Source organism: Mirounga angustirostris, unplaced genomic scaffold (genome assembly GCF_029215605.1).
Source record: "Mirounga angustirostris isolate CCGP_5_RB_7025 unplaced genomic scaffold, mMirAng1.0.hap1 SCAF_10, whole genome shotgun sequence".
NCBI lineage: Eukaryota > Metazoa > Chordata > Mammalia > Carnivora > Phocidae > Mirounga > Mirounga angustirostris.
Genome location: NW_026991718.1, coordinates 134,356,460 through 134,372,261, shown reverse-complemented (window position 1 = coordinate 134,372,261; position 15,802 = coordinate 134,356,460). Strand labels below are relative to the sequence as shown.

Sequence of the window (15,802 nt, the reverse complement as noted above, 5' to 3'; positions counted from 1 at the left end):
GAATTTGGCTCCCCCATCTTGAGCAAAAACCCTACTTTGATTCTTAAGACTTTGGTTTTGAACATGAAGGACCCTGAGGGAATTCACTTTTCCCGAAAGGTGTTTCTCCGGAAGTGGCTGACACAGGTGACCAGCGGCTGGGGCTCATCACCTGTGCGGCCCCATGGGCCAGGCCGGGGGGGGGGGTGCGGGGAGGAACAACCCAAGAGCTTAGCTTACAGGAGGGAAATCAAAGTCAGGCACGTTCATCACGCTCAGAATGTAGTCCACTCTGAACTGGTTCTCAGGGTTGGCCAGCTCCACAGGGGGCACCAGGTTGCTCATGGCGGCCACGATGGTCTGAAAACGAGTCAGCAAAGCAGTCAGGGGGACAGCACTGCCTGAGAAGGGGGCTAAGAGAAGAGAGGAAGGCCCCAAACACGTACTTCGATCGCCTCTTTCAGGTTGTTTTTGATGTCCTGCACTTTGGTCGCCTTCTCACTACAGTGGGATTGAAAAGAGAGAGAGATCATATTGCATCACATTGACGAACAGGGTCTCTTTAGTCAAGATATTCCAACTAAAAGCATAGTATTCTGTTCTTGCAAGAGCTGTGGGTTCAAATCCGTACGGATTGGAGGCTCCTGAATAAAGACGGTTTCGAATTATAACCTCCCCAATGTGTCCCAAGGACACGCCCGATTGGGGCTGATTAGCAAATTGGCATCAAGATAATGATCAAGTCTACTGTACCAGAAGCCAGACCTGGTTCACTGACTGTTGCAGATGTGGGTCCATTTTTTGAAGTTCCCACAGCACACCAACACCTCCTAAAAGGCTCCTACTGGCCCTTATCAGCATCCCTGTGTGTGTGTGTGTGTGTGTGTGTATGATGTGAAGAGGGGAGTGGGGGTGCTCTATCAATCATATTAGGGAGAAAAAGTTTCATGGTTCTACTTGGGGCTTACTCCATCGCTGGATTAGTACATAGAGAACCAGTGAATGCAGACGGTGATATTACAGATTTTAAGGCTTTGAGGCCATTTTTATTAATTAAGTCACCGTGTCAGTCACTCAGCCAGTAGCAATGACGTTTCTAGGTGATGTTAATATACACTGATCCCTCCACGTGAATAGGGATAAAATAAGATCCCCACCCACAGGAGTCTTTATGATCTGGGACTTGTGCGCTGGGGGCAGCGGGGGGGGAGCGGGGGCACCTGTTAAGTAGAAGTTCAAGGTTTAGCTGATTTGAACCTAAGTCATACAGGACATGTGGGATGATCTTTTTTAATTCAGACTCACTGGAACCACAAGTAAAGGCCACAACCTTTGGCTCCTGGGGGGACCCCCTGATGGAATGCCTGCTCCCAATCACATCAATCAGAAGTGCCTGTCTTTCAGCAACTGTCCTTCATTAGCAGCACGACCAAACAAGACTCTAGAGTTTGTGTCTTCAGGGGATAAAAAGGACCTCTTGCTTGGGGTAAATCTTATCACATCTATTGCCTCAACCTTGTGGTTTTGGGTGTGGGGGGGTGGGGATGTGGAGCCATGTACAGGACACACCTGCCGCGCATTAGGCCCCGGGGCTGTGACAGACCATCACGTGGAAGTGAGGCGCCGCCCCCTCACAGAGGAAACTCAGGCCGAGAGGAAAAGTGAGTCACAGAAGCAGAAGGGACAGAGCTCATCTTTTTCTTGCTGTGTAGGATTTTTAAAGACCATCTCGAGATTCCCAACTTTCGAAGCTTTCACTTGGTTGATTCACCAAGAGTCCTGGAATGGAGGTAGCCCTCAGAAGTAGAGGAAACACAGAGAAGTGGCAGGGGGGGGGGTTAATAGCACCTACAGGCTGGCAGTAGGGTTAATCGTAGGGCAGGGCACAGGGAAGGGAGATCGGGGTGCAGGGGTCATGGGCTCGCCTGCCAACCCGATCCCGGTCCTGAGTTTTCCAAGGAATTGTAATAGCTAATGTTTCCTGCACGGTTTATTCTTATCAAAAGAAAGATCTACATATTGATCTGAGGGGTGGGCCCTGATTTTTTGATTTCATTTCATCCCTTCTCCAGGGTCAGCCCTCTTTCTGGTAAACTGGCCTCAGAGAAACTGCTTTTCATAGAGTAAGAATCTAGTTTAGAAGTATTCTCACCAGTGAGAGAGGGTCAGTAGGCTTTGGGGTATGTGTGTGTGTGTATGTGTGGGGGGGAGGTAAATGGTACCAGGAACCCCCTCAGGGCCACTTAAAAGTGCTGAAGTCAGGAGAACTTGAGTAACAGACATGATAGTAAGCGGTCCTATAAACCACGACACACGCCGATCGGAGGTCCGGCTCTGGCCCCCCCACTTTATGCAACCACCCTACACTGAAAAGGGATCCAGAGTCCTGACCCTTCTGTGGGACTTTTCTGCTTTGTACGTGCACCATTGAAGCTCGTTTCTGAAATTAGGAACCATGTCCAGACTCGGTGCTAGAGTCTAAATCAGTTATTTAGACATTAGAAATTTTTAAAGGATGTGTGTTTGCCCCTAATGTTCACTTGTGGGCTCAAGTTTACCTAAAACCCCACAGGAGAAATCCATTCCCATTCATTAAAAACAGGCTCCATTTCCATGGTAAATGAAAGCCATTAACCTTCAGTTTCAAGGTTCCACAGTAGTTAAAATTAGAGATGTCCTGGTATTAAATACCCAAATGTACGTACAGCAAGAGGAAAGTACTTCCAGAAACTAGGTTCTTTCATTCAGTTTGATATTTTGGTCTAAGTAGTAGTATGATAATTGGAAAACTTCCAGTCTTAAATACGGATATTTTGAGAACGTGTTCAGTATTCATCTACGTATGTGAATAGGTGTGGGAGTGTATCAAGTATAAAACAGCTAAAATAGAAATCTAAAATCTAATTCGGGTGTGTAATACTAAAACATAAAATTCTTCCATTGAAGCAATTACTATGTAGATGGAGATATTATACTGGCTGGCAGGTTTATCATCATTTTTACTATCGCTTAATGAATTTAACATTGTGAAATTCAGAGAAAATCCCTCAGATGTCTCTCAACTACTTAACAAAGCCAAATTATGTATCAACTGCTACAATCTGGACGGACTAAAATATCGGGGCTGGGTCTAGAAGTGCTCATAGCACATTGCCCCCTTCCTCCCCCCAACATGTATATAAAAGCCTGTTGTCTGGGTTTGAATTTTAGGAGCCCCTTCTCTCCCCCGCGTCAGCTGCCTAAGTGGTAGGGGGAGGCTAGAGTTGTCCCCAGAGTCTCTTTCCGTCCTATACCTTATCTTCGTGCTTTTGTGGGAAAGGACAGACAAAAGAAGAAAGACAGAAGACAGACGCAAGATACAGGGATTGCTGAGACATGCAGAGAATTTTTATTTATCACGTATGTTAATTCTTATATTTACTTGCAGAACAGAGTCACAGAGAGAAGTGCAGGCAAGGTATTAGTAGGGTTCAGGGATCTAGCACATACTAGGTGGTTCTATAAGGGCTTGTCATATTTCTCAAATGCCAACTTTTGGTACAGTAAACTGTCAGTCACTTTTATGTAGATGCCTTTTTTGGATTGCTATTACACTACATTTTTGCCAATTAAGGATTTCATGCCATATTTTTTTGTGTTTTTTGTGTGTGTGTGGTTTTTTTTGTATTTTTGTTGTTGTTGTTTTCAGTTATCTTTTGAGGTTAGGTGGTAGGGCCCCATCCCCCTCCCCCCCACAACAGAATAGTATTCTTATTAGAAGTTCCTAAGACCAGGCAATTCCAGCATGCAAAGTGTGATAGGACATAGCCGGGAAGATGAGAAACTGTAGCCATCATCTAGGGATAATATATTCTAAAAGAAACAGATGAACAAACATGTGTAAGTTACTTTGTCCCCGACCCCAGGATCCTTTGCCCCGCCCCACCCCGGCCACAGAGGCTATTTCTTTGAGATGCCCTAGGCTAGGTCAATCAGCTCTGTCCTCATGAGAAAAAGCTGCTTCCTCATTGCATGCTGAATATGCAAGCAGACCTCCAACGGTTACCTGGCATGCGAGTGCATGTAGGCATGTAATGGGGAGTGGGGATGTAGGAAGTGAAGGAAAACAAAATGGATAATGAATGGGGAAAAAAAAAAAAAAAGCGGATGCCATCATGAATTTCCTATCCACTAGCTAGTAACGCAATATGCCTCCAATTGAAAATATACTAGAAAATCTTAAAAAGATCAGAGGCTTTGAGATCATTCTTAACAATGACGTCCTGCAAGGTGCTGAGGCACTTTTTTTTTTTTTCCTCTCCAAATTACAGACAGTACAGCACCACGTATTTTGATATGGGAAAAAGATTCCACCCCCCCCCCCAAGTCTGAAATTTTTACATCAGACCAAGCACTGGGTGGATGGGAATTTAGTAGATAGTTTTAAAACAAGTAGCCAATTTGAACGGACAGCTGGGGTAGGGGTGGGGAAACAGAAACCATATGGAAAAACATCAATTCTCAAAATCTTAAACTGATCGTCTAACGCTGAAATCTGTAACTTTTCCCCCAGCTGGATTTAATTATATTTAAAGAATGGCCCCCCCAAAATTATGTTTTGCACTTCACTGGCTCTGAAATGTCAAAGACTGTTCAGGTGTTGCGTGAAAACGTATACCAAGATGGCTGATGGCCCTGAAATGAGTTTTGTTTCCTCCCCCGGGGCTCAGCCCTCAGTTTCCCAGTATGATCTTCATGTTTGTTTGTTTGTTAAAAAGTTTTTCTGTTTTTGAATGTGCCTACCCATCGCTGTTGCTCCTTGCAGCCTGCGGGTCCTCTTCGCCGCCCCTTTTAAAGAGAGATTGAAAGCTCACCTAATCTGCAAGGCACCGCAATTTCCCAAAACCCCACACAGCCTCTCTACATTCCTAAACAAATGGCCGCCATCCTCCCATTCAGTCCTAGTCGCCTTTCTGGCTAAGTTGGAAGGTCTACTGAGACTGTAGGCCGTGGAGGGAAGAATGCCACACCTCCGCCACCGTATTAGCCGAGCCCTCTGGAGACTCTCTGGTCGGGTATACAGAAGGGACGGATAATTATTTTCTTGTGCTTTCACTAAATGTACATGCATTAGGGAGATAAAGCCGTGATTTATCTCACAATTCTTTTGAGAATATAGCAGCACATCAGGCTCCTTAATTCTCCCAGATCTTTACCATGTTGTATCTGAACATACAAAGGCCCAGACATGGGTGATTTTTGCCCATGATTTCCTGGTGCAGTATTAATTTCCTCCCTTCTTATAGTCGGGGAAACTACCTATGAAGTGTTTTTATTTATATTAACTGTTCCCGATAAATTGCCATCAATTAAAACTGTGTGTCTGCACCGTGGGAGGCAGCAAAAGAAAAAAAGAAAACAAAAAGAAAACAAAAACAAACCCTACTCAAAAACCAATCTTCATAAATGGTAGGAATTCCTCCTTGGAAGTGGGAAGGGCAGGATGGCTAAGCGTTCTACATGGTTTTGTAATTGATTAGCTTATTAGCTCAACCAATGTTAATGGCACCTTTTTTCCCCGATACTAATTGTAAGGAAGAGTTAGCTTTTGAGTTAGGAAAATCCACACTTGACCTCTGTATTTCTCAAGGTCAGATTAATATTACACCTTACCCTACAACTGTAATTGGCACGGCAGTCTGCAGATAGTTAAGGCAAATTTAATAGCTCAGCCCAGCCCTAACAAAGCGCACATTTACGGGAGCGAGGAGGAAAAGGCCCTGCACCACGCAAAACACCCTTTAATGGATGGATGTCACCATTATTTCATAGGGAATTCCTAGTGAAGAAGGCAACTGCTTTTGTTGCAATACCGCACTGAGGAAAAAGAAAAAAGGAGGCTCACTTGAAGGAGACAAAAATAAGGTTTCTAGACTCACACGAAGAATTCCCCTGTATGTCACTTCCACAGGCTAAATTTAACATCCTGAGAGATTACCTATGGCTTCCTCTACAAGGCAGGCACACTGGGAATGTCGCTTCCTCTTTTTAAAAAGAAAACAGAAAAGAGAAGTTCTGGTTTAAATGCCTCATGTGCATTACAGACCGGCTCGCCAAGGGAGGAGAATCCTTTCTCTAAAAATTAAAAAATTGTAGGGCAGCCTGGAGAGTGATAAAGCCTTAAGTAAATTATTGCAAGGATGTCCTACCTTCTGCTGGACTCGAGCTAAGGTAAACAGCGGCGGCTGCATCCTTTTAAAAACGCTAGCCATGTCCAGTTTTAATCAAAATATTTATCTAGAGGGTACGTGGTCAAATTATTTTTGCTTAACTAGCCTCATGAAGAAGCACTCCCCGGCAAGTTACGGGGGAAATAATTATACAAGATTTTTCTTTAAATTACAAATTCACATAGTTAAAAGTCGGTTTCTGGCTTTTTGTTTATCAGCCGCTGACAATCTCTGGGAATAGGGCTTTTTGAAGGGTGTGTCAGGAATTAAGAATTTCAGAATTGCTTTGTGACAAGTGAAAGTGAGTATTTAATTAGCCGCATGTATGTGCGTATTGGTAACTCACTGAGTCACTCATAAAATTGGTAAAATAGCCCATCCTCCTAGATTCGTGCTTAAAGCATAGAGAGCATCTTAAACTAAAACGCCCATTTGTATGCGTGACATCATCCTCAGCCCCGATTATCTGAATGAAGAAATTCTAGAATGTTCCATAAAGAGCTGCCTTTAAGGGCAGTCCTTTTACCTCTGAAAGGTGGTAAAATTCATCTTTGTGTCCCCAGTGCTTGGTGCATAGTAGGCTTCTGTAAGTGGCTTTTTATTGGGTTTTTTTTGTGGGGTTTTGGTGCATAACTGAAACTATGCGGCCCTGACTCAATGTCCCCCTTTGAAACTAAATGGGATGCAAGGGAGAGACAAGTTTTCAACTGAATCCAGGTTTAGGGAAGGGAACGGGACTGCTAACCAGCTAGTAGTTGCAACCTAGTGCCTTCAGGTGTTTGCAATCCGGTGCGGTGAATCGCTGTCACCCCAGTGAAAGCAGAGGGCTGGTAGATTTAGTGTTTTCTGTTTCACAAGGGTGGGGGGCATTTGGGGTCTGGGGAGAAAAGCAAATGCCCTGATTATATTGAATGCTCCCCTCTGTTTGCATTCTTCATGGCAAGCAGGACCCCGCATTTCTCTTCCATCCCTAATACACACGCACTCTCTTTTAATCTTTATTCTCAATGCGGTATTGTCACCTTGTCCTAAACCAAGATGCCTGCAAGGACTTTTCAAAGGCAAAAATGCCCCTTGACCCGGCCGGAAGTACCTAATTCCCAGTCTCCATCGCTTAAATGTCTTTTTCTTTCTTTAGGCAACATTATTGATTTTTAGAAAGGGAAACAGTGATTTGCCCATAATATTAATTCCAAAGGGGGGGGGTGGTGAGGGAATGAGGAATTATTAACAGGGGCTGCTGCCTCTTTCCAACTTTGTTTTACATGAGAACATTATCGAAACTGTTTTTCCCTAATAGTTTAAAACACCCTGTGTTGGTGCATTGTGCTGACGTCTGCTGGGGTGCGGGGGCGGGGGGGGGGGGCTTCTCTGCAGTGGTCAGGTTGCCCGCAAAGGGGGTGGCCATGGCAGGTGTCAGCCATGTTAGAGACCCACTGCACCAAAACCTGTGGGCAGGTCTGCGGCAGACCTGTCATGGGGCCACTTTTATCTGTAAAAGTGCTATTTTCTTGCGGCGGCGGGGGGGGGGGGGGGGGGGCATTTTTATAAGAACACTGGTGCTTTGTTATTACTATTATTATTTATTGCTGCACCGAAGATTAAAAGGAGGGAGGGGGGGAAAATCCCCAAAGAGCTCTTCCCTGGATTTTCTAATATGCAGGCTGAAAAAATTAAGTGGAAATTGGCTGCCCAGCCCCCAAAATCTACCTAAACTTCCTAAAGGTTAGTATAAAACGTGTTAATCTTCCTGTGCCCTTGCACAGAGTTGACACTTACTCTCCATTAAACCCATTAACATGCAGGATCCTCATCTGCTTCACAATGGTGCTTTTACCAGATTCTCCGGCACCTAGAAAATGAAAGTAAGTCTCAGGTTATGAAGGAGGCATTTTACACACTTTGGGCAGGGAAGAGGACTTTTGTCTTTTCCATAGAAGCAGCACGCAAAAAACAAAACAAAACAACAGACTTGCAATTTTGCTTGACATTTCGACGCAGAGAGAATGAAAACACATGTCCAGCTCTGTCTACCTGCAGTATTCACCGTCACAATAACGAGAATTAAAGGGTTTGCTGTTTTTCAGGAATTTTTCCCCCCTTTGGGTTGTTTTAAAATTTGTGGGGTGGAGAAGCCAAGGGGCAAAGAGGAGGAATGACGCAATTTTGTCATTTGAGGGGGTTAGAAAATTGAAGTTAAAACTGAAACTGAATCCTTGAAATAGGAGCATTCACTGGTGAAACGCACACATAAATGTAGATAGCCACAGAATTCACTGTTTGTCGGAGGTTTCATGGTTAAAACACCCAGGATTCACAAACAATGCCCAGACACCGCAGTCTCCTTCAGCTGGCGGACTGACGCAGCATTTCCCTCCCGCAAATTCTCACAATGCAGCTGCTGTACGTAGGGGCAGCCTTCTCTCTCCCCTTGGGCTACTCAAAAATCAACCCTGACCTGCAAGGTTACATGTGTCCTCTTTTCCCGCAAAGGGTATTTTCTTAAAGATAAATTCTCTCTGGATACAACCACCATGTTGGGGGAGGGGGGAATGGGAGCCCATCAATTGTATGTCATATTCTCGAAAAACACATTTTAATAGCAAATGTAGTGCTTGAGAACAACCATAATCACATGCAGCAACAACTGTAAAAAGTATTAAAAGGACACGACTTTAATCATGAGAAAAAATATTCCTGGGAGCTACTGAATTTTCAGATTCCTCAAGCCCTTCTCAAAGTAAGAAGGAACACACATGCCTCCATTTTAAATCACCTTTCATTTGTAAACATATACTTTATGGAAAAAGCACATTTCCACCCAGCTAGAAGGAGGATTGCTATTTTTTCATTTTCTTTTTTGCAAATGTACACTCACTTCAACAAATACTCTTTGTGTGAAAAATTTTTTGCCCTCCTCCCACACAAACCTGTTTTTACCTTTTTTTCACTTTTAATTTTATTAACTGCTTTTGTTTTACTGCCCAGAGAGCAAAGCATTCCTCCTTCTCTTGCCTTTTCACAAGGCTGTAATCAGTATCTGTAAGTTAAAATTAGTTTCCACAGAAACATTGATTCCAAAAGCAAACACTATCTTAATGAGCCCAACTCTAATAAGTTAAAATATTAAAGGCGCTATTAAGATGCCATGCAGAGAATACATGACATTAATCAGAATCTCCAAATTCTTTTGTCAGAAGTGTTAACATGTGTAACACCTCTCTCACACACACAAACAGATCTGTGCCTCAGTTTCCACATTTATGACATTAGAGAATTGGGCTGAAAAATTACTGCAAGATCTTTTTTGGTGCTGTAATTTACTCAATTTTATGTCATTAAATTAAGATGCACTTAAAAAAGAGGATTTTGGGTATCATTAGGTTTCCTCTTTGGGGGGGGCATTATTTGGTGAGAGCCACCATTTAAAAATGCAAAATGTGTGGCACTGAGTTGGGCTGCAGACCCCCCATGCCAGAGGCTATCAATAAAATCATGATAAAATGTAGCCATATAGACTAGGACACCTGGGGAAAATAAGCCTGCAGGGATGCAAGGTGTGTTCAGAGTAACAGTTTCAAATTAAGCAGACTTTGTGATCACTGAGCAAAGGTGTTAGAAATTTAAGGCACCCTTAGTATCACATTTGTTTCAAATTAGTATTCAGGTAGCAAGATGGCACTCCTAGGAAAGATTCTAGGCTTTTCCAGGGTTATACTTTGAAATCAAGTTATATGCATATTAATAATTCACATAGCGTAATTCTACCTTGAGAAGTTTTAGGTAAGACTTCAACATATGTATCATTTAATTACTGAAATTGCAAATGCATAAACACCAGACTTATTTCCATTTAATTAATAATTTTCTGCTTTATATAAATCTGGACCCAGGAGAACAAAGAGGTGACCCATCCAAAAAAAAAGCAAACCAAACACCACCACAAAGAAAATTCAGCCTTTTACATTTTTATTCTTTATAATCAAGCTGTTTTGTTCAAATGTGACCGTGAACTAGGTTTTAACCTAGCAAATTCACAAATTAACTCAGATAGCCAAATTACTGAGGAAGTGGAAAACTTCCATACTAATTAATGCTTGTGTAATTCTTCTGGTCATTTCAATTTCTTTTATGCTTATGTTTTATTTTGTCCCTCCCCCTCCCCCTTAAGAAAAAAGGAGGAAAGGCCATCTCCTTATAGTTAACAATCCCCCCCGCCTTTTTTTTTTTTGGCCAAAGAGGAAAAACCGCAATCAAGAGAAAACCCAAAACCAAACAACCAAATGTCACTTGACAAACAACTAATTAACATCTTTTCATCTCCTTCCACCTGGAAAAAAAGTCTTCTCCTTAAAGCGCTCTCAATGCCCCCTCCCACCTTGAAAAGGACAAAAAAAAAAAAAAAAAAAAAAAACCACGCCATTTCCAGACCAAGAAGCCATTTACAGACAAATGTCATTTTCCAGTTCTGATTTGTGAATGTCTTTTTTTTTTTCTTTCACAAAGCACTCTCAATGTGGCCGACTAACAGGAAAATGTGTGTGTGTGTGTGTTAATGGTTTGGTGGGGGGGGGGTGCTACAATTAATTCTCTTGCTTTTCAAAAAGCCTGCATGTCTGGAAGGGGATAAAAAGGTCATACTGTAAAAATGACGTGTCATTTGGCTTCACTGGGCATTTAGCGTACTAACTCCATTTTTTTTTTTTTTTTTTTTGGTTTTATTTTATTTGATTCTCCTTGTCTTCCTTCCACGGCCCGACCCGGCCCGGGACACGTCTGCTCCGCGCACACACTGTGGGTCCGGCCCGAAACGCACCGAGTCGCGCCCAGCGGCGGCCGCGCTCCCTCCTCCCCGCCCCCCCCACTCCGGCGCCACGACTCGCCCGCGCCCCCTCCCCCTCACTGCACCACCTTTACCACTCCGATCCCTTCCGAGGGGCTGATGTCACCCGCCCCCCCACTCTCCTCGGCCACTTCCCCCGCCAAAGCCTCCCCTTGGCGAGGTCCCCTCCGCCACAGCGGCGCCCCCCCGCCCCGCGTCACCCCCTCCTCTCTGGCCCCTCTTTCTTCTCCCTCTCCCAACAAATCACACACCCCACGGAGGCGGGTCCCCCTCCCTCTGCCCGCCACCCCATTTCCTGTCCCCGAAACCCTCTTTTTGTCGCAGTCTCCCGAGCCCTGTGGGGCTCCCCCTCCCCCTCCCCAACATGCACCCAAACCCCTGGCGTCGTGTAGGCCTCGCGGAAAAGAGAGAGAAAAAAGAGCAAGGGGGAGGGCGAGAAAGAGAGAGAGAGAGAGCGGGCGGGCCGGGGGAGGGGGCCCCCCGCCCCATTCTGAGCCCCCGCCCGGCCGCATCTGCGCCCCGGGGTCCCCCTTCCGGCCTCGCCCCCCAGAGACAGAGCCCGCGAGCGGGCGGCGGGCTCGGGAGCGCGCGCCCGGGGCGGGGGGCGGGCTCGGCGCGCGCGGCCTGCGGGGCGCCCCGAGGGGCCCCCGAGCCGGGCCGGGGCCGGCGCCCCCCGCCCCGCCCTTACCCAGCAGCAGCAGGCGGTGCGTGGCCCGGTAGACCTGCTTGTCCTTCTGCAGCTGCTTCTCGATCTTCTTGTTGGCCTCGCGCTGCGCCTTCTCCTCGTTGCGCTGGTCCTCGGTCTTACTGTTCCCGAGGCAGCCCATGGCGGCGGCGGCGGCGGCGGCGGGGCGCGGCCGGGCTGCGGCGGCGGCGGCGGCGGCGGCGGCGGGGCCGGGCGCGGGCGGCCTCACGCGGGCCGGGCGGGCCGGGGCAGCGCCGGGCGGGCGAGCCGGGCGCGGGCTCGGCTCCTCCGGGGGGAGCGCGCGGGGCGGACTGCGGGCCGCGAGGCGCGCGGGGAAGGGAGGCTGGCGGTCGGACCGAGGGGAGCGCGTAGCTCCCCGCCCCTCGAGCCGAGGCCGAGGGGGCTGATGGCCGCCGCCGGGCCGAGGCGGACCAGAGCAGGAGCTGCGGGAGCTGCTGCCGCCGCTGCCGCCGCCGCCGCTCTTATTGCCTCGGCCCGGGCCCGCCGCCGCCCCGACCCAAAGCTTTGCAGCGGGCGGGGGGAGGCGGGGGGAGGAGGAGGCGGCGGCGGCGAGGGGGGTGGAAGGAGGAGGAGGAGGAGGAGGAGGGATGAGGAGCAGCCGCGGCAGCGGCCGCGGCGGCGGGGAGGGCGGGAGCTGACGGAGGGAGGCGCCCCCCCGGGCGCCCGGGAAGGGGGGCTCCCTCCGCCCGCGCCCGGCCCGGGACGGGCCGGGGCGCCGCCCCCTCGCCCCCCTGACTCGGGCCCCACTCGGGCCGGGCCGCGGGGGGAGAGGGGGCGGCCCCGAGCCGGTGACGACCCCTCGCACGACGCCAACGCTCCACCCCCCGGGCCGCGTAGCCCTGCGGCCCCCGAGGCCGAGGCCCCCCTCCTCCCGCGGGCGCCGCCGAGGGGCCGGGGTGGGCGGAAGGGGAGGGAGCGCGAGCCCGAGCCCGGACTTCGGAAAATTTTCGAAAAGGAGAGAGCGACACAGAGAGAGCCAGAGAGCAGGGAGAGTGTGGAAAAAGCGAGGCGAGCACGAACCAAAGGACAGAGCAACCGAAAAGGAAAACGTGTCCCAACACACACACAAATACTTAATAAAAATCCACACTACACAGCGATGGTGGTGTCTGGTGGCGGTGGCGGTGGCGGGGGGCGGGGGGCGGGGGTCTGACTAGATGAGCCGCTCGTCGCGCCCCCGGCGCCGGGCGCCATGGCCCGAGCCGAAGGCACCGCCGGCCCCGGAGCGCCCGCGGCCTCGGCGCTTGGCGCGGCCGCCCAAGTAGGAGAAGAAGGCGCAGCCCAGGAACACTCGGAAGCAGCAGGTCGCCCCGAACACGAAGCCGCAGCCGCGGCCCTGCTCCGTGCGCTTCTGCAGCAGGAAGTTGAGCACCCACGAGGGGCTGCGGACCGAGAAGACCAGGAAGACCACGAGCGGCAGGTGGGCGCTCAGCGCGCCAGCCTTCAGCGGCCCGGGCCGCCACACGACGCCCCCCACGCGCGGCGCCGTGTAGTAGGCGTCGTCCTCTTCGCCCGAGTCCGTGTCCCACGCGGCCCAGGCCCTACTCGCGCCCCCGCCGCCGGCGCCCTCGCCGCCCCCGCCGGCGCCCTCCGCGCCGCCCTCGGCGGCGGCGGCGGCGGCCTCCGGGCCTCGGGCCTCCTCCCGGGCTTCGGGCGCCTTCTTCTTCTTCTTCTGCATCTTCTCCAACTTCTTCCTCTCCTTCTCCTTCCTCTTCTCCTCTTTTCTTCTCTGCTCCAGCAGCTTCTTCTCCATCTTCCTCCGCTCCTTTTCGGTCAGGAACTTCTCGGGGGGCGCCTGCCGCGCCGTCTTCGGGGTCTTCTCGGCGTCCCCGCTCTTCCGCGGCGCGAGCGGCTCTCTCGGCTCGGCCAGCGCTGCAGCCGCCGCCGCAGCTTCGGCAGCCACCTCGGCCGCAGCCGCCGCCGTCTTCTTCTCGCTCTCCGCCGCTCGGGCTTTGATCTTCATGGCCATCCTCAGCATGGTGGCTCGGCCACCTCGGGGTGCCCGGCTCTCGCCTGGCCCGGGCGCCCTGCTTGCCCCCGGCCTCGGCCTGGCCGGACCCCGTGCGCCCCGTGTCGGGGTGGGGGGTGGGGGGGAGTCGGCTGCGATCCCCGCTGCGCTGCCCCGGGGCCGCGGAGCGCGGCTGCCCGGGCTTCGCGCTGCTGGGCTGGCTGCCTAAGAGTTAGCGCCAAAAAGGATGAGCAAACGAAAAAAGGGGTGAGAACAAACCAAAAAGCACCCAACAACAGCGAGAAACCAAAAAGCACCGAGAAATGTCAAACAACTCAAAAAAGAAAAGTGCAGAGGCGCGATGGCACGAGTTTGCTGTTACCCTCAGGCGCTCCTCGGTTTGGCTCTTGGGCACGCCAATGGAGAGGAGAAAAGAGAAAAGAGAGAATTGGGGGGTGCCCGGGAGGCACGGGGCAGGGCGGCAGCACCGGGGCGCCCCTGCCCTGTCCCGGCCCCGGTGGCTCTTGCCCGCGCCGGGCGACTCGCACTTCCGCGGGAGGCCACGGTGCACCCGGACTTACATGTGAGTGAGGTGCACTCACACGCAAGGCAGTGCCTGCCTGCCTGCCTGCCTGCGGGCCGCCCGCCGCCGCCGCCGCCGCCCCGCGCCGGGACAGGGGTTCGCTCCAGCCGGCGCCGCAGCCCCGAGCCGGAGAGCCAGCGAGCGAGGGAGCGAGCGCCGCGCCGGGCCAGCCACCTGACGCAGCCCGCTCCGCGGTGCCGACGCGACTGAGTGTCCCCGCCGAAGACGGCGCTCCTAACCAGCCCGATGACGCCCCAGCCTCTTCAGAGGACGGACCCACAGCGGCGGCCCCTATAAACCGAAGGGGAAGCCGAAAAATCGGCCCGCCGAGGACGCACCCAAACGGGCCGCCGCGCACCCAGGGGGTGCGGGCCATTGTGCGGGTGGTGCGGGAGTGGGTAGGGGGCGCGGGGGGCGCAGCAGCGCCGGGCGCGGGGGCGCCCAAGGCGGTGGGCGCCGGACCCCGCCTCCTAGACCTGCCTCCCAATTTTCGGTGAGTGGTGTAGCCCTGGGCGGCGTGCAAAGTGTGCGACGGCGGCGCTTACCCCGGCCGCGCGCCTCCTTACCTCCAGTTTCCCGGTTAGCGCACGCGGGGACCGCCACCCACCCCTCCCTTCCCCGGGGCGCGTGCTCGTGGAGGTAGGTGTCGGCAAGACTAATTAATCGCGACGCCTGGAAAGGGTTTCAGATCTTGTGGCGAGAGGCGCTATGTGAGCACAAAGCTAGCATTGCGACAAGAAGCTGGAGGCAGTCGGCGCGCCGGCGACGCGAGAGCCAAGCCACGGTGGCCGAGGCTGCGGAGTCGGTGTGCGCGGCGTCTTCCCAGGCGGGAGAGGTCCCGGGCCGGGGTGTCCTGGTTACCAGTGGCCCGGCCTGGGCACCGCGGGGGCCTCTGGAACAGAAGGAGAAGTGGTTTATTGAACACGAATTTGTTTGAGAGTTGTTTAATAACTCTATTATGAAAGTGTCCCCACACCAGGACGTGGTGGAGCGCACTGGGTTGAGAGTGGTGACGCTAAAGTTCTCAAACGCCGCACCGGCTCACTCTTCCTGGGACCCTGGATGAGCCACTTGCTGCCACAGGGGTGTCTGCTTGGGTGCAGTTCATTCATTCATTCATTCATTCAGTACATGTGGTCCATGCGGCCCACCTTGTGCCCAGGTGAGCCAGAGTAGCAGCCCAGGTGATCAGGCTAAGACATGGCGACTGCCTTTGGTGGGTGGCAGGCTTACCTGCCAGTAAACCCAGGTGGTCAAAGTAGTCATGAACTCTCTCCCACCTTTGACCTTATTTGACTTCTCAACAGTCGGGCAAACTTCCGATGCCTAGGGGAAAAGAGAGAAGGAAGCCTACCTGTAAATGGAAACACACCTAACATACCTAGGGGTATGAGGTGACTGATACTTTGACAGGCCTGGAGCAAACTGTCGTGTACAGTTCTAAGTTTTCTTTGAAAACAGATACTGGTAACCATCCAACAGAAGGACTGAAATCCCCTTTCCCAAAAGTAAGAAAAGGTGTGACAGATGGAGA

At 51.2% G+C, this 15,802-nt stretch overlaps 2 protein-coding genes across 12 annotated transcripts in view; both read right to left on the bottom strand.

Moving 5' to 3' along the window:
• Positions 1–15,802, bottom strand: part of GNAS (GNAS complex locus) — a 53,853-nt gene that overhangs the window by 6,772 nt on the left and 31,279 nt on the right. For 2 of the 11 annotated variants that reach the window (XM_045886025.2, XM_045886026.2), the window contains 4 exons: positions 7,968–8,040; positions 4,762–4,806; positions 426–480; positions 220–339 (listed from right to left, as the gene is read on the bottom strand). In XM_045886025.2, the coding sequence (XP_045741981.1) occupies positions 220–339; positions 426–480; positions 4,762–4,806; positions 7,968–8,040 (293 nt within the window). Of the gene's footprint in view, positions 1–219; positions 340–425; positions 485–4,761; positions 4,807–7,967; positions 8,041–11,719; positions 12,226–14,266; positions 14,425–15,802 lie in introns of those variants that run through there. The other 9 variants (XM_054510168.2, XM_064573405.1, XM_045886029.2 and 6 more) reach the window with 9 other exon arrangements.
• On the bottom strand, positions 11,775–14,260 carry LOC129046146 (uncharacterized). Its single transcript, XM_054510170.2, has one exon. The coding sequence runs from the start codon at positions 13,713–13,715 to the stop codon at positions 12,891–12,893; it is 825 nt and encodes a 274-aa protein (XP_054366145.1). The 5' UTR covers positions 13,716–14,260; the 3' UTR covers positions 11,775–12,890.

Coding starts and splice junctions, on each gene's coding strand:
- LOC129046146 (XM_054510170.2), bottom strand. CDS start 13,715: ATGCTGAGGATGGCCATGAAGATCAAAGCCCGAGCGGCGGAGAGCGAG.